The 22,265-nt window shown below is 41.7% G+C and overlaps 1 protein-coding gene across 5 annotated transcripts in view; it reads right to left on the reverse strand.

Annotated features, from left to right (window-relative positions):
* The window catches only part of TSPAN12 (tetraspanin 12), a 65,729-nt gene extending 60,827 nt beyond the window's left edge, over positions 1-4,902 (reverse strand). Inside the window, exons 1-2 of one of the 5 annotated variants that reach the window (XM_068549361.1) lie at positions 4,647-4,902; positions 3,525-3,660 (exon numbers count right to left, since the gene is read on the reverse strand). In XM_068549361.1, the coding sequence (XP_068405462.1) occupies positions 3,525-3,590 (66 nt within the window). In that variant the 5' untranslated portion in view covers positions 3,591-3,660; positions 4,647-4,902. Of the gene's footprint in view, positions 1-3,524; positions 3,661-3,824; positions 3,843-3,863; positions 3,926-4,149; positions 4,179-4,646 lie in introns of those variants that run through there. The other 4 variants (XM_068549365.1, XM_068549364.1, XM_068549362.1 and 1 more) reach the window with 4 other exon arrangements.
* Positions 4,903-22,265: the final 17,363 nt, after the last annotated feature.

A 22,265-nucleotide genomic window follows, 5' to 3' on the forward strand; every position in this document is an offset into this window, starting at 1 on the left:
GTTTTTCCAAATAAGATTTATTTTTCTTTCCCTAAAATCTTTGTTGGGTAGAGAATGGGAGAGGGTACCAGTATAGTAGAAATAGATAAGAAAAAGTCTATTTCAGATGCTAGGAGAAGAGTAAAACGATACAGCTTTTGATCCTGTAGGTAATGAGGGCAGGTATCTCAATCCCACAAAACTAGAGGCCAGTACAGTCGCCCTCTCCATACTCAGGATGAGCTCAGGTTCACGCCACACTGGTTTGTTCTCCTTCTAATTCCAGTGAGAACTAAAAGCAAGGACTAAAGCCTTGCTCCTCCAGATGGGGCACTCAGACCAGCAGCAACAGTGTCACAGAGGGGCTTTTGAGAAATGCAGACTCTCAGGCCCAGCCCCAGACATACTGAATCAGAATTTGCATTTTAACAAGATGCCCAAGTGATCTGTATGCACGTGGAGGTTTGAGAAGCACTGCTCTAGGGGACTTGGAATGAGCAGGTGGAATAATCCCTTCCTACTGAAGATGTTTATTTCTCTGCTGCAAATAAATTCAGCACCGTTTCCAATAGTACAACTTCTGCCGCACTTAGAGAAAAAAAAAAAACTGGACTTTGAATCCCTGTTCTGCTACTTACTAGCAAGTTAATGAGCTTCACTGAGTAACTTCTCTTTACCACCCCCCGGCCATTTTCCAGGGCTGTTGGGAGAATTAGATGAGAGAGTAGTGTAAGGATGCCCAGGAATGTATGAGGCACAAGTAAGGAAATATAGGATCTGCAAACATTGCTTTAACATTGAAAGAATAACACCAATGTCCCCAAAGTTAGCATATACATTTCATACAATTCCAAAAGACTCCTGACAGATATTTTAATTGTATAAAATAATCTCAAAGAAAAAGAAACCTTAATCAAGACAAGAAAGGCAGGCGCTTTAAAAGAACAGAAGAATAAAAAAAAGATTATATAAAATTCTAGAGAAAAATTCTACCGAAAAAACATATAAAAATTTGTTTATATAAAGTGATGCTCAAGCTGACTGATAGTGGGGGAGGTAAAGAATAAAGTAACAGTGAAATAACACTTTAAACCTTTTAGATTGGTAAAAATTTTAAAGTTTCATAACACCAATGAGATGGCAGCAACATTATATGTATATGATGTACATATAATGAGGTATATTGGTGCTTCTATTTCTAGGGGATAGATTCCCAGGACAGGATTACTGGGTCAAAGGAATGGAGAAGCGGTAGCAATAGTAGCAGTATTAATCACAACAATAACCGTTACTACTATTACTACTACAGGGATTCCTTTGACTCATCAGTCCATCTCCTGGTAATCTACTTATTACAGTAAACTCTTAGTGAGCATCATTATTGTAGTAGTAGTAACGACTGCAGGTACTACAGCTACTATTGCTACTGCTACGACATAGATAGCGCTTATTAAGTGCCACTGTTCAAGCATTTCACATATATTGACTCTAATCCCCCAACAACTCTAAAAAATAGGAACTACCATTCCTATTTTGCAGACTAGGAAACTGAGACACTAAATGTGCCAGGCAAACATAGTAAGAACTACAGAAATGTTAGCTATTTTGTTGCCATCATTACATATCCTCTGACATAGCAATCCCACTCCTGCAACTCTAACCAAATGAGAAAAACAACCTAACAAAAAATATCATGAATGTCTATATGAATGTAGATGAATGGGTATATGGGGACAGATATGAGTAAATACATCTTTGTATGAAATATAGAAAAATACAGAAGGATGCAGAGTAGGCAGTAAACTCGGATTATTTTGTTGGTGGGGAGATGATATTTGGAGAAGAGGAGGGCTGGAGAAAGCGGGAAGCAATTTTAATAAATCAGAACACACAGAAAGTGAGAATGTTGAAGTACAGGATAACAGCAAAGAAATAACATTTTACATTCTTTGGGGACACAAAGAGCCCTGGAGGAGTTTAAGGAATAGGCATGTTTAAGCAAATGTCGTGACTCAGAAGAGTAATATTTTTGTTAAGTGATTTGGATTCCCCTGCACACACACACACACACACACACACACACACACACACTATACAAATTATTGAGAAAACTTCCAAAACATTATTCTATGTTGCACAAAAAAAGTCCTAGTAATTCCAAGGTTCGAACAAAGTAATCGTCCACGTAAAGGCACTGTCTAGGGGTGAGAAAGCTGAGGTCTGCTCCCGGCACTGTCACCATTGGGCCATCTGAGCTTTGGCTTCCAGTCGCTAACCTACACTTAGTTTTCTCATTCCCAAAGTAAGGAAGTTCAAAATCTTAATACCTTATAGCTAAGCAGGTAATTTAATGACCTTAATTAAATTAAGTTTGTATATTTAAATTAAATGTACATTTAATTTGTACATTTTTAGAATTAAAAACTGCAATAAGATCAGTTAGGGATTTTATATTTCCAAGTGGTGAATATAACAGCTCAATGCTTTAAGTTTCATGTTGAGAAAAAAAGTTGCCAGTTTAGATATCTTTCAGATTACTTCCTGAACTGAGGCTTAATTTGTCACCTTAAAATGGAGCCATCTATAAGGAGTAGTTCAACCAAAATGTCATTCTCTAGAGACCACATGTCATAACCCTACAAAAAAAAAAGCTGGTAAATGCCAGCCAGTCAGCCAAATAAATAAATTATTCATTAAAAATTCTAACAGAACATTTTGAATATAAATTATTAATAGAACACAAATTTGGCAAAAAAAAAAAAAAAATTAACTGCTTAAGCAGGACAGCTTCCTGAAGCAACATTCAACGTTTAAATTTTTACAGTTTCCATAAAAGTTTTGTAAATAACAATGTGATTATTAATAACACTTAATGAAAATTTATGCCTGGGTGCAATGCATAAAAAGTCACTAACTCCTAGGGCATAAAGATTTCCATGAGCTTGTTAAATTTTATGTATTTTATTTCCTTAAATGGTTATGGGATTTTCCAAAAGCATACACAAAATTCCTTAAAGCTTTGCCAACTTAGAAATAGTTACACGGAAACCACCTTTTCAGACTATATGGAATCTCCCAGAAAAATCTACTTAGTCTTTTGATAGGATATCTGGGTATGAATTCCTACAAAAACATAGTAAGACTTCTGCCCCCCACCAGATTTTATAGGATGACGTAAGGAAACAATTTATGGCTTGCACAGTTATCTGAAATTCCTGAAAACAAGCAGTTCCCTAAGTAGTATGTCAAAATTTTCTTATCTACAAGCACAAGCACGTGCATTTATTTATATCCCCAGATTAACTTCAAGTCTAATTTTACTGCCGCTAGTATCCAGCGGTGGATTTCTTTTTCCTAACTACAAATGGAACTTGAGCTAGATCAAAGGCATTTTAAGGTCAGAATTTACTTCTCTGAAAAATAGAGGGTGTGATCCCATGTAATTAATTAATGCTTAGCCATGCCCTTTGGCGCGTTATGTGGTGGCTCTAGGAAACCGAGTCCAGCCGTCCCCACCTGTTGGTGCAGTGGACTGCTTGACTTACCCAAAAGAGCAGATTGAGCGCGTAGAGCAGGCAGCGCAAACACTTCACAGAATCTTCTCTGGCCATTGTGAGCCCCGGGAGGGAGAAGCCCCATCCTTTCACCACATCCTACCCCCACGGGCAAAACAGCAGCGATCTGCAGAGGGCGGGGGATAACAGGGGACTTCTCACCACCGCGCTCCTCACCCCCAGCCCATCCCTCCTCTGCCAGCCCTCAGTTGGGTGCAGGTCTGGTCCGAAGCCTAGTTCATTCGAGACATCGCTTCATCGAAAATCATTTGTTAAAGTTATAATAGTAACCTAAACTCCCCAAAGTTCCAAACAGGCTTCAGATAACACCTGCTGGGAAGAGAAAAAGATTGTCTCCCCGGATGAATGAAGGCGCGCAGCAAACTCGGGTTCTCAGGGGACACGCGGCGGTGTCCTCTGAATTCTGATGAGACGCTCTTTAAAACCTCCCTCAGTCCACGCCCCTCCTCGGGGAGAGCTCTGCTCGGAACTGTCCCGAAGGTTGGAAACCACACTCCCGCCCCCCCACCCCCACCCCCGGAGATGTCACAGACGCCGCCGGCGACACCGAAGGTGAGAGTGTCCCTCTCACTGGTACAGTTCCTGGACCCCCCACCTCCGCACCCCCTTCGCCATCCCGCAGCTCGGGTGTGAACGCGGGGCACTGGAGGGGGCGCAGCGCTGAGCTGGGATTCCGCCCGGCGACTAGGGTTTCTCCGGGAGAACACGAGAAATGATGTTTGGGCCCCGGAATGATGGATTAGCCGGGGGCGGGGGGCGGGGAGCGGGGAGGGGCGCACGGGAATTAGGGCCGGTGCAGCTGTGCAGACGCCGGGTTAGTCATTCACGTCCCCCTCCCCCGGCCCCGGCCCCGGCCCCGGCCCCGGCCGCGACCCGGCTCTCCCAGCCGCCCGAGGAGCACAAAGCCGAGCGCGGTCAGCCGCCCCGCCACCCGGGCGCGCGCCCCCGGCAGGGCGCGCGGGGAAGCGCCGGCGGCGGGGAGCCCCGAAGCCAGCACTCTTAAGTAGTTTAGCACACAGCGCCGGGGGCAGCCGCCGCCGGAGGGCTGGCGGGACAGCGGGCAGGAAGGACGAGAGACGCGCGGCCACTCACCGTCGGCGCTCGGCTCCGCGCCCCGATCCCGCCGGGGGACAGTCGGGGACGCACTGCGGGGGCTCATCGGGGCAGCGACGCCCCTCCTGGAAAGCCGCAGGGCTGCATTGACTCAAACTGGAGAAGCTTCCTTCTCTTCCTCTCCCCCCGCCGCCGCCGTCGCCGCCTCCTGGGAAAAGGGGGAAAAAAAAAAAAAAAAAGTCCTGGGCAGCAGTTGCTGGAAAGTCTCTGCTAAGCCACCTCCCAGCGCCGCTGTCCCTCCCAAGTCCTCGCCAAGTCCGGACGAGGCAGCGGCGGCAGCCAGGGCCAGCTGCACGAACTCTCAGCGCATGCTCGGGCCGCCGTCTGCCCGGGTTGGATCCTAGTGGGTGTTTCTGGTCCCCTCACGCGGCGTGAGCCCCCGAAGGGACGCCTCACCTCTGCAAGGGCCAGAGGGAGAAAAAAACCTAGGGACTTTGGAAAAGTCCGCGCAGCAAGCCCCTTAAAAATGGTGGTGTCGGAGGAGGGGAGGCTGGGTTATAACCATAGGGAACAGGCTTTTATTATATGAAAATATTTGTGTTTGAGAAGGGGGGTGAAGGAGTGGCCCAACCCGATTCCTGCAATGAGAAACTATTTTTCACAACCTTTCTAGAACCACCTCCTGCGATTTGTCACTAACATGGTGCCCTGTGCTCCTTCTTATTGCTTTGTTGCCCTCCCTGATTTAAAAAAAAACCAGTTCTTTCCCACTTCCATGGTGCACTAATAGCATTTACTTACACCCCAGGGTAGACATGTGGAGATCTGACGGCCAGAATAGGAAGAACACGTTTAACTCTTTCACAAGGAATGCAAAGTTTCAAAAATTTTCTCCCAATAGGATTGTTTGAGTTTTAACTGGGTAATTTATCTTGAATTGTGTATATGGTAATGGGTTTTGAATTTTTTTAACAAAAAATTCAGGAAGTATTAATAGTAGGAGACTATACTTCTAAAAGTACCTTCCCTTTTGAAAGTAAGAAATTTCAGACATAAAATATGGTCGAATTTTGATGTTTTATGCCTTGTGATAGTCCACATTTCTGATTACTTCTGTGTGCATTGTGTGGCAAATAAAACGTCACTAACAAGTATGAATTACTTAAAATATAAACAACATCTTTGAGAAAACCTAATAATAGGAGTCCTCCTTAAATTTCCTTGGGCGGGGGGAATAAAATGGAGTCCTGTGTCCATCACCGCCTGTCTAGAGTCAGTTGCTACGAGATCAGGGTGACGAAGAAACACACATTTGGAGAGAAGTAAAATTAAGACCTAAAGAGAACTTGAGTGTCCTGGGTCATGGGAGGAAAAGTCTTGGCAAGCAAGTCACTAAGCTGTGTGCAAGGCAGCAAGCTCCAAAGAGCACGAAAGCCATCAACTCCAAATACCAAGAAAAATGTCCAGTCATCCATCAAATGACACTACCTCTGGCAAGAGAGTATCTTCTGGAGTCACAGAGAAGAGCAAAGAAACCCACTTTTATCCTCAGTTACTGCTCAAATTAGGGTGTATGCCAGTTACAAGCAGAGGGCTGCTGAAACCACCCACCTGAATGCTGTTGGTGCCATGCATTCCTCTGAGTGACAGAAACATCCCCACATTGAGGGCAGTCTATGACTGCCATTAAAACTGACAGAAAGAGTGCAAATCATACCCAAGTCTCTGAACAGAGATCCTCTTCTATTTCTAGAAAGCAGTGAAGTACCTTTTAATTCATAAACCTTGAAGGGCCCTAGAATAATAAAATTTTAGAGGAAGATACTTTAGAAGTACATCTCCCACCGCCACCCCTGCCCGCTTTTAGTAAATGAGGAATATAGAGCCAAGAGAAGTTTTAAAAGTTGCTCATTTACACCTCTAGTTAAATCAGATTCCAAGCTAAAATCCAGACTCATACTCTCTAACTAGTTCAGTGATTCTCAAAATTGCTGTATATTAGAACCACTTAGGGAGTTTTGGACAAATCCTAATGCTCAGGCTATAACCCACACCAATTAAATTGGAATCTCTGCAGATGTGGCCTGGGCATCCAGATTTTTCAAAGTTTGCAAGGTAATTCTAATCTGCAGCAAAGTTTGAAAACCACTGCAACTAACACTTTACAGATGCCTTAAAACTAGCAAAGGAGTTTCTTCAGGTTTAATTGGATCAAATCCCTCACCTGTGAATTGATACCTGGGATTGTTCCTATGTTAGAAGTTAAGAAGAAAACAGAGCTGCAGTTACTGTTCTAATATCCCTGAAGAATCGTATATCAAAGTCTGTGATCAACATCTCAGCAGGGGATACGTCACCACATTTGAGGCATTGCAGAACTGGGTAGTTTTAATAGCTTAAGCCTGACCATACCTCCTTATAACTGGTACCACTCAACTCTAGTTCTTCTGCCTTTTGGAATCCACAGCATGAGCAATCCTTCTCCCATATGACAGCCCTTCAACTCCTTGAGGGCAGCTGCTAGTCTCCCACCTCTCCAAGTCTTCTCTTCTCATAGAAGCACAGTAAGACTTGACATCACAGCTGTCATTCTGTCGGCTCTACATTTTTCTCTGTGAGAATAATGTTTTTGTGCATAAAGGTAGGCTAGAAAAATCCCAAAATGGGCATGACAGTTTGAATGTAGAATAACACATTAGGAAGGCGGAATGGTCTGTTCATTGCCCATGAAGTAGGAACCCAGTTCTCTGGCCATGTATACTTCACTCAGTACCTTTGAGTGTGTGGCCACATGCTGAAGATACTAAGAATAAGATGGGTCCCTGTCCTTCAAGAAAAGGCAAAACTCTTCTTTTCAGTTTAGAAAACAATAGCAGCTACTATTTACGAGCAATCTCATGTGTGTCACTCCTACAGTCAGGAGCAAAACTCAGCTAGCTAAGCAGTAATGTAATACAAGTTCTTCACAAGGCAGCTCATTTGTCTACATCTTACTGCACTCATTCTCCTCAAGTTGTGCAGAGGGAAGGAGCCACATAGGTATTTGGTAGGATGACTGAATTTCTATTGCTTCTTGGTATAATACCCTTACAGTACACCTGCAACGGTTCTTCACAATCAATACAGGAAAGAGACCTAATATGTTTTGAGAAATATTGTGTGTCTGACATAATAGGTGCTTCTCATAAACTGTCTTATTAATTCCTCATAACGACACAGTTGGATACTGAGACTCAGAGAGTTGATTTCTCCAGGGCCATACTGGTAGTAAGAAAAGAAAGTGAGATTCTAAGATCGGTCTGACTCTTTCCACTGTTAATCTGCATTACAATAATATTTCAAATCTCGGTGGGAATTCACTGACAAGCTTCAAGAATAAAAATATTCTAGGCAATTATTATTATTTCTTGAGCATATGAGGCTGAATTTCAAATATGTATACTCAAACTATGACTGGCGAATCTACTTTCACCTTTTACTTCTGAAAGAGTATACTCAGTCAGACCTGAGAAAAGCCTTTCAGCGCTGAATTACGTAGACTTCACTCAACTGCAAGCTTAAGGTTGGCAAATATAAAATGCAAGATGCCCATTTAGATTTGCATTTCAGATCAACAACAAATAATTTTTCGGCATAAGGATGTCCCAAATATTACATGGGACAAGTATAACATTGGACAAACACATACTAAAAAATTATTCATTGTTTATCTGAAATTCAAATTTAACTGTGCATCCTCCATTTTTATTTGCTAATTCTGATAATCCTATGCAAACTAGAAAATTCAACTCAAAGTACCACAACAATAATGATATAAGTGGATATATTATTTCACATAACAGTGTGTTCAAAAATAGCAATCCGACCAGTCAGCAATGACATCAGTTCTTTTTCCAGCTTGCTCTTTTGATATACACAGTGTGTCAACTAACGTCCTTGGGCTACATCTTCTCATACTCACAAGATAACTGTGCAAATCCAGGCACTACGTACAGTTATCACTTCTTCTAGAGAAGGAAGAAACTCTTCCCACATATGGCTCTCCCTTATGATCAAGGAATCCTCTCCCAGAAGTTTTGCAGCAGGTTATCTGTTATGATTCATTAGCTAGAACCCTGTCACATACTGATGTATGCATGGATTATTGGCAAGGCTATGGGTCAGCCATGACTGGTTTAAAGCAATCAAGATGACTTCCCTGTGCCTGGAGCGACTCTTCTCTGAAGCACACGGCCAAACAGAGGAGGGTAGGTAATAGAAAATAATCAGAGTTTTGTTTGAACTGCGGGGTAGAGAAAAAAATGGGTGCTGCCGTCTTCTCTCCCATTCACTGCTGAAACAACCCAGCTCTCAGCCAACAATTTCTGTGGCACTACTCAGCAAAGGCCCTTAGTTCCTGAGAGAACCACTGAAGCAGGAACCTCCTGGCAACAGCGAAGAACCCTAAGAAAACCCAGATCACATCATTTCCATCCCATGCCATCAGCTTACATTCTGTACCCACATTTGCCTTTGTACACCATGTGATTGAATAGAGAACTGTCCAGGAGTGAGCGTGATGATTTGAATGAGAAAGCAGGTTTTGGCAGTGGTGCGCCACTCTGCCCAGCCCGTCCTGGGGGTTCTGCAGGCCGGTGTGGAGAAGTGCCCTTCTGGGGGGCTCTTCTGCCCCTCGACAGGGTTTTGAAGTTGGAGTCACAGGGGCCAATAACTCATCACGCCAGCACTTTGGAGGTTGCTGCTCTGCCAGCGACTCTGAGGAGTCCTTGATCTCCCGAACACTCAAAGTTGAGCAGGGAAGGAGTGTCAGGGAGGAAACACGGCTGGACAGAGTGTTTCTGTCCTTGGAGTGGGACAGTGGATTTGGGTCAGAAGACATGAATTTGCAACCTACAATTTTCTATGAGCCTCTCTGAACTCATGCTTAATGATGCATGACTTATAGGGCTATTGTAAGGATCATTTTTTAAAAAATACAAGATATAAATGGAGAGAGACCTTCAAGATAGTGGAAGAGTAAGACGTGGAGATCGCCTTCCTCCCCACAAATACATGAGAAATACATCTACATGTGGAACAACTCCTACAGAACACCTACTGAACGCTGGCAGAAGATCTCAGACCTCCCAAAAGGCAAGAAACTCCCCACATACCTGGGTAGGGCGAAAGAAAAAACAAAAGACAGAGACAAAAGAATAGGGATGGAACCTGTACCTCGGGGAGGGAGCTGTGAAGGAGGAGAAGCTTCCACACACTAGGAAGCCCCTTCACTGGTGGAGACGGGGGGTGGCGGAGGGGGGAGTTTCGGAGCCACGGAGAAGAGCGCAGCAACAGGGGTGCGGAGGGCAAAGCGGAGAGATTCCTGCACAGAGGCTTGGCGCCGAGCAGCACTCACCAGCCCGAGAGGCTTGTGTGCTCACCCGCCAGGGCGGGCGGGGGCTGGGAGCTGAAGCTCGGGCTTCGGAGGTCAGATCCCCGGGAGAGGACTGGGGTTGGCGGCATGAACACAGCCTGAGGGGGCTAGTGCGCCACGGCTAGCCGGGAGGGAGTCCGGGAGAAAGTCTGGAGCTGCCAGAGAGGCAACAGACCATTGTTTCCTGGTGCGCGAGGAGAGGGGATTCAGCACACCGCCTAAACGAACTCCAGAGCCGGGCGTGAGCCGCGGCTATCAGCGCGGACCCGAGAGACGGGCATGAGACGCTAAGGCTGCTGCTGCCGCCACCAAGAAGCCTGTGTGCGAGCACAGGTCACTCTCCACACCGCCCCTCCTGGGAGCCCGTGCAGCCCGCCACTGCCAGGCTCCCGTGATCCGGGGACAACTTCCCCGGGAGAACACACGGCGCGCCTCAGGCTGGTGCAACGTCACGCCGGCCTCTGCCGCTGCAGGCTCGCCCCGCATCCGTACCCCTCCCTCCCCTGGCCTGAGAGAGCCAGAGCCCCCGAAGCAGCTGCTCCTTTAACCCCGTTCTGTCTGGGTGAAGAACAGATGCCCTCAGGCGACCTACACGCAGAGGCGGGGCCAAATCCAAAGCTGAACCCCGGGAGCTGTGCGAACAAAGAAGAGAAAGGGAAATCTCTCCCAGCAGCCTCAGGAGCAGCGGATTAAATCTCCACAATCAACTTGATGTACCCTGCTTCTGTGGAATACCTGAATAGACAATGAATCATCCCAAAATTGAGGCGGTGGACTTTGGGAGCAACGATATACATATTTTTTTCCTTTTTCTCTTTTTATGAGTGTGTATGTGTATGCTTCTGTGTGTGATTTTGTCTGTATAGCTTTGCTTTTACCATTTGTCCTAGGGTTCTGTCTGCCCATTTTTTTGTTGTTGTTTTGCTTTGTTTTGTTTTGTTTTCATTTGGTTTTTTTTTTTTGTATAGTTTTTAGTGCTTGTTATCATTGGTGGATTTTTTTTTTTGGTTTCATTGCTCTTTTCTTTCGTCTCCTTTTTTCTTTTTTAAATTACTTTTTAATTTTTTATTTTTAAAAATTATTTCTTATTTTTTAATTTTTATTTTAATAACTTTATATTATTTTATTTTTCTCTTTCTTTCCTTTTTTTCTCCCGTTTCTTCTGAGCTGTGTGGCTGACAGGGTCTTGGTGCTCTGACCAGGTGTCAGGCTTCTGCCTCTGAGGTGGGAGAGCTGAGTTCAGGACATTGGTCCACCAGAGACCTCCCAGCTCCACGTAATATCCAATGGCAAAAGCTCTCCCAGAGATCTCCATCTCGACACTAAGACCCAGCTCCACTCAACAAGCAGCAAGCTACAGTGCTGGACACCCCATGCCAAACAACTAGCAAGACAGGAACACAACACCAGCCATTAGCGGAGAGGCTGCCTAAAATCATAAAAAGGTCACAGACACCCCCAAACACACCACCAGATGCAGTCCTGCCCATCAGAAAGACAAGATCCAGCCTCATCCACCAGAGCACAGGCAATAGGCCCCTCCACCAGGAAGCCTACACAACCCACTGAACCAACCTTAGCCACTGGGAGCAGACACCAAAAACAACGGGAACTATGAACCTGCAACCTGCAAAAAGGAGACCCCAAACACAGTAAGTTAAGCAAAATGAGAAGACAGAGAAACACACAGCAGATGAAGGAGCAAGGTAAAAACCCACCAGACCAAACAAATGAAGAGAAAATAGTCAGTCTACCTGAAAAAAACTTCAGAGTAATGATACTAAAGATGATCCAAAATCTTGGAAATAGAATGGAGAAAATCCAAGAAACATTTAACAAGGACCTAGAAGAACTAAAGAACAAACAAAAAATGATGAACAACACAATAAATGAAATTACAAATTCTCTAGAAGGAATCAATAGCAGAATAACTGAGGCAGAAGAATGGATAAGTGACCTGGAAGATAAAGTAGTGGAAATAACTACTGCAGAGCAGAATAAAGAAAAAAGAAAGAAAAGAATTGAGGACAGTCTCAGAGATCTCTGGGGCAACATTAAATGCACCAACATTCGAATTATAGGGTCCCAGAAGAAGAGAAAAAGAAAGGGACTGAGAAAATATTTGAAGAGATTATAGTTGAAAACTTCCCTAATATGGGAAAGGAAATAGTTAATCAAGTCCAGGAAGCACAGAGAGTCCCATACAGGATAAATCCAAGGAGAAACACGCCAAGACACGTATTAATCAAACTATCAAAAATTAACTATAAAGAAAAAATATTAAAAGCAGCAAGGGAAAAACAAGAAATAACATACAAGGGAATGCCCATAAGGTTAAACAGCTGATCTTTCAGCAGAAACTCTGCAAACCAGAAGGGAGTGGCAGGATATATCTAAAGTGATGAAAGGGAAAAACCTACAACAAAGATTACTCTACCCAGCAAGGATCTCATTCAGATTTGATGGAGAAATTAAACCCTTTACAGATAAACAAAACTAAGAGAATTCAGCACCACCAAACCAGCTTTACCACAAATGATAAAGGAACTTCTCTAAGCAGGAAACACAAGAGAAGGAAAAGACCTACAATAACAAACCCAAAACAATTAAGAAAATGGTAATAGGAACATACATATCGATAATTACCTTACATGTAAATGGATTAAATGCTCCAACCAAAAGACACAGACTGGCTGAATGGATACAAAAAAAGACCCATATATATATATGCTGTCTACAAGAGACCCACTTCAGACCTAGGGACACATACAGACTGAAAGTGAGGGGATGGAAAAAGATATTCCATGCAAATGGAAATCAAAAGAAAGCTGGAGTAGCAATTCTCATATCAGACAAAATAGACTTTAAAATAAAGACTATTACAAGAGACAAAGAAGGACACTGCATAACGATCAAGGGATCAGTCCAAGAAGAAAACATAACAATTGTAAAATTTATGCATCTAACATAGGAGCACCTCAATACGTAAGGCAAATGCTAACAGCCATAAAAGGAGAAATTGACAGTAACACAAGCATAGTAGGGGACTTTAACACCCCACTTTCACCAATGGACAGATCATCCAAAATGTAAATAAATAAGGAAACACAAGCTTTAAATGGCACATTAAGCAGGATGGACTTAATTGATATTTATAGGACAGTCCATCCAAAAACAACAGAATACACTTTCTTCTCAAGTGCTCAAGGAACATTCTCCAGGATAGATCATATCTTGGGTCACAAAACAAGCCTTGGTAAATTTAAGAAAATTGAAATCGTATCAAGTATCTTTTCCAACCACAACGCTATGAGACTAGATATCAATTACAGGAAAAAATCTGTAAAAAATACAAACACATGGAGGCTAAACAATACACTACTGAATAACCAAGAGATCACTGAAGAAATCAAAGAGGAAATCAAAAAATACCTAGAAACAAATGACAATGAAAACACAACAACCCAAAACCTGTGGGATGCAGCAAAAGCACTTCTAAGAGGGAAGTTTATAACAATATAATCCTACCTCAACAAACAAGAAACATCTGAAATAAACAACCTAACCTTAAACCTAAAGCAATTAGACAAAGGAGAAGAAAAAAACCCAAAGTTAGCAGAAGGAAAGAAATCATAAAGATCAGACCAGAAGTAAATGAAAAAGAAATGAAGGAAACAATAGCAAAGATCAATAAAACTAAAAGCTGTTTCTTTGAGAAGATTAACAAAATTGATAAACCATTAGCTAGTCTCATCAAAAAAAAAAAAAGGGAGAAGACTCAAATCAATACAATTAGAAATGAAAAAGGAGAAGTAACAACTGACACCACAGAAATTCAAAGGATCATGAGAGATTACTACAAGAAACTGTATGCCAATAAAATGGACAACCTGGAAGAAATGGACAAATTCTTAGAAAAGCACAACCTTCTGAGACTGAACCAGGAAGAAACAGAAAATATAAACAGACAAATCACAAGCACTGAAATTGAGACTGTGATTAAAAATCTTCCAAGAAACAACAGCCCAGGACCAGATGGCTTCACCGGCAAATTCTATAAAACAGTTTGAGAAGAGCTAACACCTATCCTTCTCAAACTCTTCCAAAATATAGCAGAGGGAGGAGCACTCCCCAACTCATTCTATGAGACTACCATCACCCTGATACCAAAACCAGACAAAGGTGTCACAAAGAAAGAAAACTACAGGCCAATATCACTGATGAACATAGATGCAAAAATCCTCAACGAACTACTAGCAAACAGAATCCAACAGCACATTAAAAGGATCATACACCATGATCAAGTGGGGTTTATCCCAGGAATGCAAAGATTCTTCAATACATGCAAATCAATCAATATGATACACCATATTAACTAATTGAAGGATAAAAACCATATGATCATCTCAATAGATGCAGAAAAAGCTTTTGACAAAATTCAACACCGATTTATGATAAAACCCCTCCAGAAAGTAGGCATAAATGGAACTTACCTCAACATAATAAAGCCCATATATGACAAACCCACAGCCAACATCATTCTCAATGGTGAAAAACTGAAACCATTTCCACTAAGATCAGGAACAAGACAAGGTTGCCCACTCTCACCACTATTATTCAACATAGTTTTGGAAGTTTTAGCCACAGCAATCAGAGAAGACAAAGAAATAAAAGGAATCCAAATCGGAAAAGAAAAAGTAAAGCTGTCACTGTTTGCAGATGACATGATACTATACCTAGAGAATCCTAAAGATGCTACCAGAAAACTACTAGAGCTAATCAATGAATTTGCTAAAGTAGCAGGATACAAAATTAATGCACTGAAATCTCTTGCATTCCTCTACACTAATGATGAAATATCTGAAAGAGAAATTAAGAAAACACTCCCATTTGCCATTGCAACAAAAAGAATGAAATACCTAGGTATAAACCTACCTAAGGAGACAAAAGACCTGTACGCGGAAAACTATAAGACACTGATGAAAGAATTAAAGATGATACAGATGGAGAGATATACCATGTTCTTGGATTGGAAGAACAACATTGTGTAAATGACTATTCTACCCAAAGCAATCTACAGATTCAATGCAATCCCTATTAAGCTACCAATGGCATTTTTCACAGAACTAGAACAAAAAATTTCACAATTTGTATGGAAACACCAAAGACCTCGAATAGCCAAAGCAATCTTGAGAAAGAAAAATGGAGCTGGAGGAATCAGGCTCCTGGACTTCAGACTATACTACAAAGCTACAGTAATCAAGACAGTATGGTACTGGCACAAAAACAGAAATATAGATCAATGGAACAGGATAGAAAGCCCAGAGACAAATCCACACACATATGGTCACCTTATCTTTAATAAATGAGGCAAGAGTATACAATAGAGAAAAGACAGCCTCTTCAATAAGTGGTGCTGGGAAAACTGGACAGCTACATGTAAAAGAATGAAATTAGAACACTCCCTAACACCATACACAAAAATAAACTCAAAATGGATTAAAAACCTAAACGTAAGGCCAGACACTATAAAACTCTTAGAAGAAAACATAGGCAGAACACTCTATGACATAAATCGCAGCAAGATCCTTTTTGACCCACCTCTTAGAGAAATGGAAATAAAAACAAAAATAAACAAATGGGACCTAATGAAACTTAAAAGCTTTTGCACAGCAAAGGAAACCATAAACAAGATGAAAAGACAACCCTCAGAATGGGAGAAATATTTGCAAATGAAGCAACTGACAAAGAATTTATCTCCAAAATTACAAGCAGCTCATGCAGCTCAATATCAGAAAAACAAACAACCCAGTCCAAAAATGGGCAGCAAACATAGACATTTCTCCAAAGAAGATATACAGATTGCCAACAAACACATGAAAGAATGCTCAACATCGCTAATCATTAGAGAAATGCAAATCAAAACTACAATGAGGTATCACCTCACACCAGTCAAAATGGCCATCATCAAAAAATCTACAAACAATAAATGTTGGAGAGGATGTGGAGAGAAGGGAACCCTCTTGCACTGTTGGTGGGAATGTAAATTGATACAGCCACTATGGAGAACAGTATGGAGGTGCCTTAGAAAACTGAAAATAGAACTACCATATGACCCAGCAATCCCACTACTGGGCATACACCCTGAGAAAACCGTAATTCAAAAAGAGTCATGTACAAAAATGTTCATTGCAGCTCTATTTACAATAGCCAGGACATGGAAGCAACCTAACTGTCCATCAACAGATGAATGGATAAAGAAGATGTGGCGCATATATACACTGGAATATTACTCAGCCATAAAAAGAAACGAAATTGAGTTATTTGTATTGATGTTGATGGACCTAGAGTCTGTCATACAGAGTGAAGTAAGTCAGAAAGAGAAAAACAAATACCGTATGCTAACACATACATATGGAATCTAAAAAAAAAAAAAAAAAAGGTTATGAAGAACCTAGGGGCAGGACAAGAATAAGACACAGACGTAGAGAATGGACTTGGGGACATGGGAAGGGGGAAGGGTAAGCTGGGACGAAGTGAGAGAGTGGCATGGACTTATATATACTACCAAATGTAAAATAGATAGCTAGTGGGAAGCAGCCGCATAGCACAGGGAGATCAGCTCGGTGCTTTGTGATCACCTAGAGGGGTGGGATAGGGAGGGTGGAGGGAGACACAAGAGGGAGGAGATATGGGAATATATGTATATGTATAGCTGATTCACTGTGTTATAAAGCAGAAACTAACACACCATTGTAAAGCAATTATATTCCAATAAAGATGTTAAAAAAAAAAATTGTCCAAATTAGCACCCTTGTATAAAGTCCTAGAAGAATTTCCTCTTAAAGTTTTTCCAAACCCATTCTCTGTACAAAGTTCAGAGATTTGGATTCATTTCACTGGCTAACATTTGTACAAATAATCCAGTCCTATTCAGTAAATATTTATTGAATTGTTACTACAAACTCAGAACTGTGCTAGGAGATAGCAAAAGTTCTAACGTAACTTTGACTCTCAAAGAACTTATAACATCATCAGCATACTTTCTCTTCAGAAAGCGAAACTTACAGAACTTAAGAACTCTTTCCCCTTATAAAAAGTCTTAATTGACAGTTCTTTGAAACAAACTATAAAGAAAAGGAAGGAATATAGCTTCCATTTACAAACAGCTGCCAAACCCTACTTTTCTTAGAAAGATTCCTCAGGAGTTACTCCATTATCTGATGACATCAGCTTCTTATCATGTCCCCAATACAACAGCTAGGAGAAATAAACCAATATTTACCATGAATATTAGACATTTGTCTTCATCTGCTGCCCCTTCAATTCACTTGCCATGTTTTAAAACTTTTAGTTTACTCCAACAGGGCATTAATAAAACATTTATTTATTTATGCTAGATACAAATATTTAATTTTTAAAATTATTTGCAGTCAGCTTATCCAAACTCTCGAGTGTCCTCAACCTACCACATATAAACTATTTTATGTAACAAAAACAACTGTGATTTTGTGATTATAATTCAGCCTTTACAAAAGTTCTATCGTTGAAATTTAGACTTTCTATTTTTATGTTATTATTGTGTGTATGTGTATTAGCCATAACCACGGGTGGCAAACTAGAGATGTAGTGAATTTTCATTTCATATTTCATGGTATGAATGTGTGAAGGATTGACTGATGAATAAGAAAAAAAGCTAGCATTCCTGCTTTCTTTCAGTGATGATACTGCTTTTTCTTTTTTCATTCCTAAGAACTAACAATTGCCATTATGTTTTACTATCTTTGTATTGTCACCATTCTTTCTTAGAAAGTAGTCTCAAATGGTTAGTATTCACAGTAATAAAGGAAACGATATCATGTCAGGGACATAAGTCATCCATACATAACTCATACAGTTAGTTTTAATAACTTACAAGCATTTCTATTATCTTAATATATATCTTAGCTTTATCAGGAGTATTACTCACTGTAACTGACTAGAAAAAAAGACTTGGGATGTAATATGTTTGTTTTAGAAAACGTATACATATTTTCCAAAATGACTAGTAGGAACTGAATTTTGTGTTTTCCTTGTGAGTTTTATACGGATGGTGTTTTATGAGTCCCAGTCACCTTAGCACTGGGTCACAGAAAGGAAAGTTCTAAGTCTGCCAAGGTGGAAATGAGTTGGTTCTCACTTCAGAGAAAGTGGCTTCAAATGTGGCAGCAACCAGCATGGGCTGCAAGGCTGACCATATGTTAACTTAATTAACTAGGTCCCAAGATCCATTCCTTAGATCAGACATAAAAATGAGAATGTAACAACTGAAAGCTTATGTTATTTAAGTTTACTCTCTGTCTTGATCTTTTCTTTCTTTTACGGTCCCCAACTTGCACGTGTACTAAGAACATTATAATCATTTCTCCTCTTCCCTCGCCTGCACAACCTTCACTCTATTCAGGCCGGTGTCGCCAACTATCCCACGAACTTAACGTATTTGCTGTACATCCAAAGTTTCACAAACGTGCCTCATTCAGTTATGGGAGTGGATGGGGATGGCCAGAACCTGAAAATTAGACCAATCAATTAGGGTGTGACTGGAACTTGAGTGAAGAACCATCAAAGGGCAATGTAAATTCAGGCAGCCAAGCGGAACCAAGAATGAGGGGAATGTATTGGCAAGGGCGAGGTGGAAATCTCAGCAGGAAGACAGATGGCAGCATCAGAGAGGCCCAGCAAATGGTAACAGGCAGGTGCCCTGGCAGACAGACAGAACCCAGTGGCACAGGAGTTGGGCAGCAAAAACACGAAAAGTTTCCCAGAACAGGAAGAGGACCTGCCTCCCCCCACACATCAAGGTGATTTAGCTACTCTCTGCCAAGGCCCAGTCGGTGAGGCTGGTCCACAGAGGTGAACGCAGGTTCCTAGAAAAGCATGATTCAAGAACAAGAACCACAGTCCCAGAGAAATTCCTCTAGTTTCTACTTTTAAGAGTCATAATATTAAGATTACAAAAGCTTCTGGTCTCCAGATTAAGGAAGATCTTAAATGCTGGGCTAAGGAGTTGGCCCTTTATTCAGAAGCAATGGCAGCCACTGAAGGGTTTTGACGTGATCAGAAGAATAATATAACCAACAACAGCAGGGGTTTAGAGTCAGACCCGGGTTGGAATGCTGGCTTCTCACTCGCTGGTAATGTGATAATGAGCAAATGACCTCACCTCCATAAGTCTCAGTTTCTTTATCTGTATACCTACCTCCTAAAGTGGTCATGAGTATTATGTCATATGTGAGGGGCCTAAATTTAGCTGGGGTCACACCGTCCTTTGAGGTTTAAGTAGAATAGGCTGAGCCTCTTTCCCGCAAGCAGTGGGTAAACTTGTTTTCCCCTTGTCATCCCTCTGGAGATTCTTGAGATGGGAAAAGAATGGGAAACAGTCCTTCTAGAGTTCTGAATCAGTTTACGGGTCACCTTGTCACCCCATGTATTCTTTTCTCTAAAGGGCGACAACCTTCAGAAAAAGATCCCTTCTCTCTCAAAGTATCGCCAGTACAAGCCTCCATTCGTAGCCGCCTTTGAAGTCTCAAAGAATCTGAGGGTTTTTGTAGCAGCACCACATACAACTCAGAAACAAATATTAGAAATCCTGTGGCTATTCTAGTACTACTTATTTCTTCCTGGTTGACTTTTCCTGAAGTTTCCATGTTGCCTGACCCCCTCTTCTCTATTCTGCTCTCCCTCTGTTTATACTGCAACCACAAATTCCTAGTCATTTCCCGTGCAGACGACGTAGCTATCTTTGTTGTTTTATAGTCTTCTATCAAACTCTGCTCTAGAGGTCTCAGCTTTCAGACAATGCTCTTCCTACGAGAAATTCTGATGCAAGGAAATTAGCAAGAGATTAGCACATCAGATTAAGATACAGCCTAGAGTATAGACAGCTAGTTTTCGGAAGAGAACCTGGGATTAACATAGCTGGGAGGAGTCATTCTGGGATCAGAACAAATAGCAGATGCTGACCTTGGAAATTTCCTTCCAAGAAGCTACATTTTGATTGGATTACGTTATAGAGGAATATTTGCCTGGTGGCATTACTGAAAACAGTATAAGCAACAGCAGCCAATTCGTGGAGTTTACCAGCTGTCTGTGGTCAAGGACAGAGTAGAAGAGAGCCCTACCCGTCCCACTGTCACCCCAGGCTGGCGGGGGCACACCCAGAGCTGTGCCATCCTGAGGAGCAACATGAGAGGCTTAACACCATGCCGGGGAATGGACTTCACTCAAATGATCCGGGCAATCGCTCGACAAATAAACAAGCAAATAACAATAACAAGCCCCAAAGTGGGAGGCAGTGACCAGAACCTAGAGTTGCACAGTGAATTATCTAAAATACCTAGTTTCCAACAACAAAAAAAAATGTTGAGGCCTGAAAAGAAACAGGAAAGTGTGACTCATACACCAGGGGAAAAAAGCAGACAACAGAAACTGCTTGTGACAGTGACCTGATGTTGGGTCTAACAGAAAAAGATGTCAAAGTAGCCATTCTAAATATGCTCACGGCACAAAAGGAAGTATGACTAGAGAAGTACAGGAAGGAGTGACGGCAGTGTCACATCATATAGATAATATCAGTCGAAAGATATAAATGATAAAAGCCAAATGTTTTTAAGTGTTCTAAACTCAATGATACATTTTATATTTATACATATAAATACATTTCATATAAACAAAAATATATATATCAAACAACACATTATATCCATGAAATGTGTTGTTGGTCCCATAACATAGAAATATTATTGTAATATGTTGGCCAATAACAGCAGTAGGAGGTGGGTGGGAGCAAAGCTATAACAGGCTAAGGAAATGACTATAGGTGATAAAGTAATTATTTTATAAAATAGAAAGGAAAGAAGGAAGGGAGGGAGGAAGGGATTCACCTGTCTACTTCATCAAAGATATTGACACCAGCCCCTATCTTCCTTAGCAGTTACATGCTAAGTTCCTGATGCCCTTCTGAGTGCTCAAACCCACTATGGTGCTGAAACAAGCCTGAAGTCGCGGTGCAGATGGTATAACAGGAAGGCCAAGCCTATTTGCTACCAGAGCTTCTGAGATTCCCTTTGTCCCCCAGCTGTGGCCTGTCCCTATTGCCCGACACTGCTGGTCCAGTACTAATTATGAGCTCCTGCCTTCTTTCCCTACCTGACATTCCAATTTTGATTCTTACTTAGAGTCAGAAATCCTTCCCTAAACCCTATCTTCTTGGCTAGGCCCTAATACTATTCTTAATCTCTTTCTCTAGAGGTTAGACCTAGCTCCCTATGTTTCATTTGCTTTCTTACTTTTCTGGGATCCATTGGGAATGGACCCTTAAACCACTACAGTGCTCCAACCTGCTCAACTTGGAATTTTCTTGATGTTCTTCAAGATCCCCCCACCCCCATCAGCTCCCCACCACCATCACCACCCTCCAACACATACATACATACACACACTCACACACACACATTGTTCGACCTTCTTGGATACTAAAACCTGCAAGAAGCAAGTCTGGGTCTGCCTTGACCCCTCAGACATGTACCTCAACCCCTAGCTAGAGCTGGGGCACTGTCCCCAGGTCTTTCTGATATTGACCTGTAAAGATTTGATGGCTTCTGTGTCCTTGTGTTTGGCCTAAAGTTGCATGAGTTTAACAGTGAATATTTTAAAGTCTCTTTTCAGGACTGATTTCACAGCTTATGGAAGTAAGCAGGTTATTAGCTTCACTCCTGAGTGAGTTTGTGACATAACTGTCTCCTTACTGTCAGGCTGGTTTTTGTTGGTTTGTTTGTTATTTTTGCTGGTTGTAGCAGGCTTGCAACAAGCTACATAGCTCTCCCCTTGCCTATACCTTGCTCTCTTTCCTGTCAAAAGCAAAGGAAGAAATCTTCTAATCTACTCTGAGCAGAAAATCAGGAGAAGCAAAATGATAGAATGGAACTCAGAGTCAGAGGAAATATACTCTAATGGGAGTCTAGAAAAATGCATGAGCTTTAGTGTAAGGATTTCATGTTGTCTGTTTTTGCATAAGGAGTGTGCGTGTGCGTGTGCACGTGTATGTGTTTTATCCATCTATGTTCTGTGTAGTTAAGGTTCTAAAATCAGTAACTCTGGTCATGTCATGAAAGTATTACTGAACTAACCTTTTGAAAAAGTCTCTGAGAAAATATTTGAAGGAAAATTTACCTTTTGCAGATTGTGATATTCCAAATCTAATTTTG

Source organism: Eschrichtius robustus, chromosome 8 (genome assembly GCF_028021215.1).
Source record: "Eschrichtius robustus isolate mEscRob2 chromosome 8, mEscRob2.pri, whole genome shotgun sequence".
NCBI lineage: Eukaryota > Metazoa > Chordata > Mammalia > Artiodactyla > Eschrichtiidae > Eschrichtius > Eschrichtius robustus.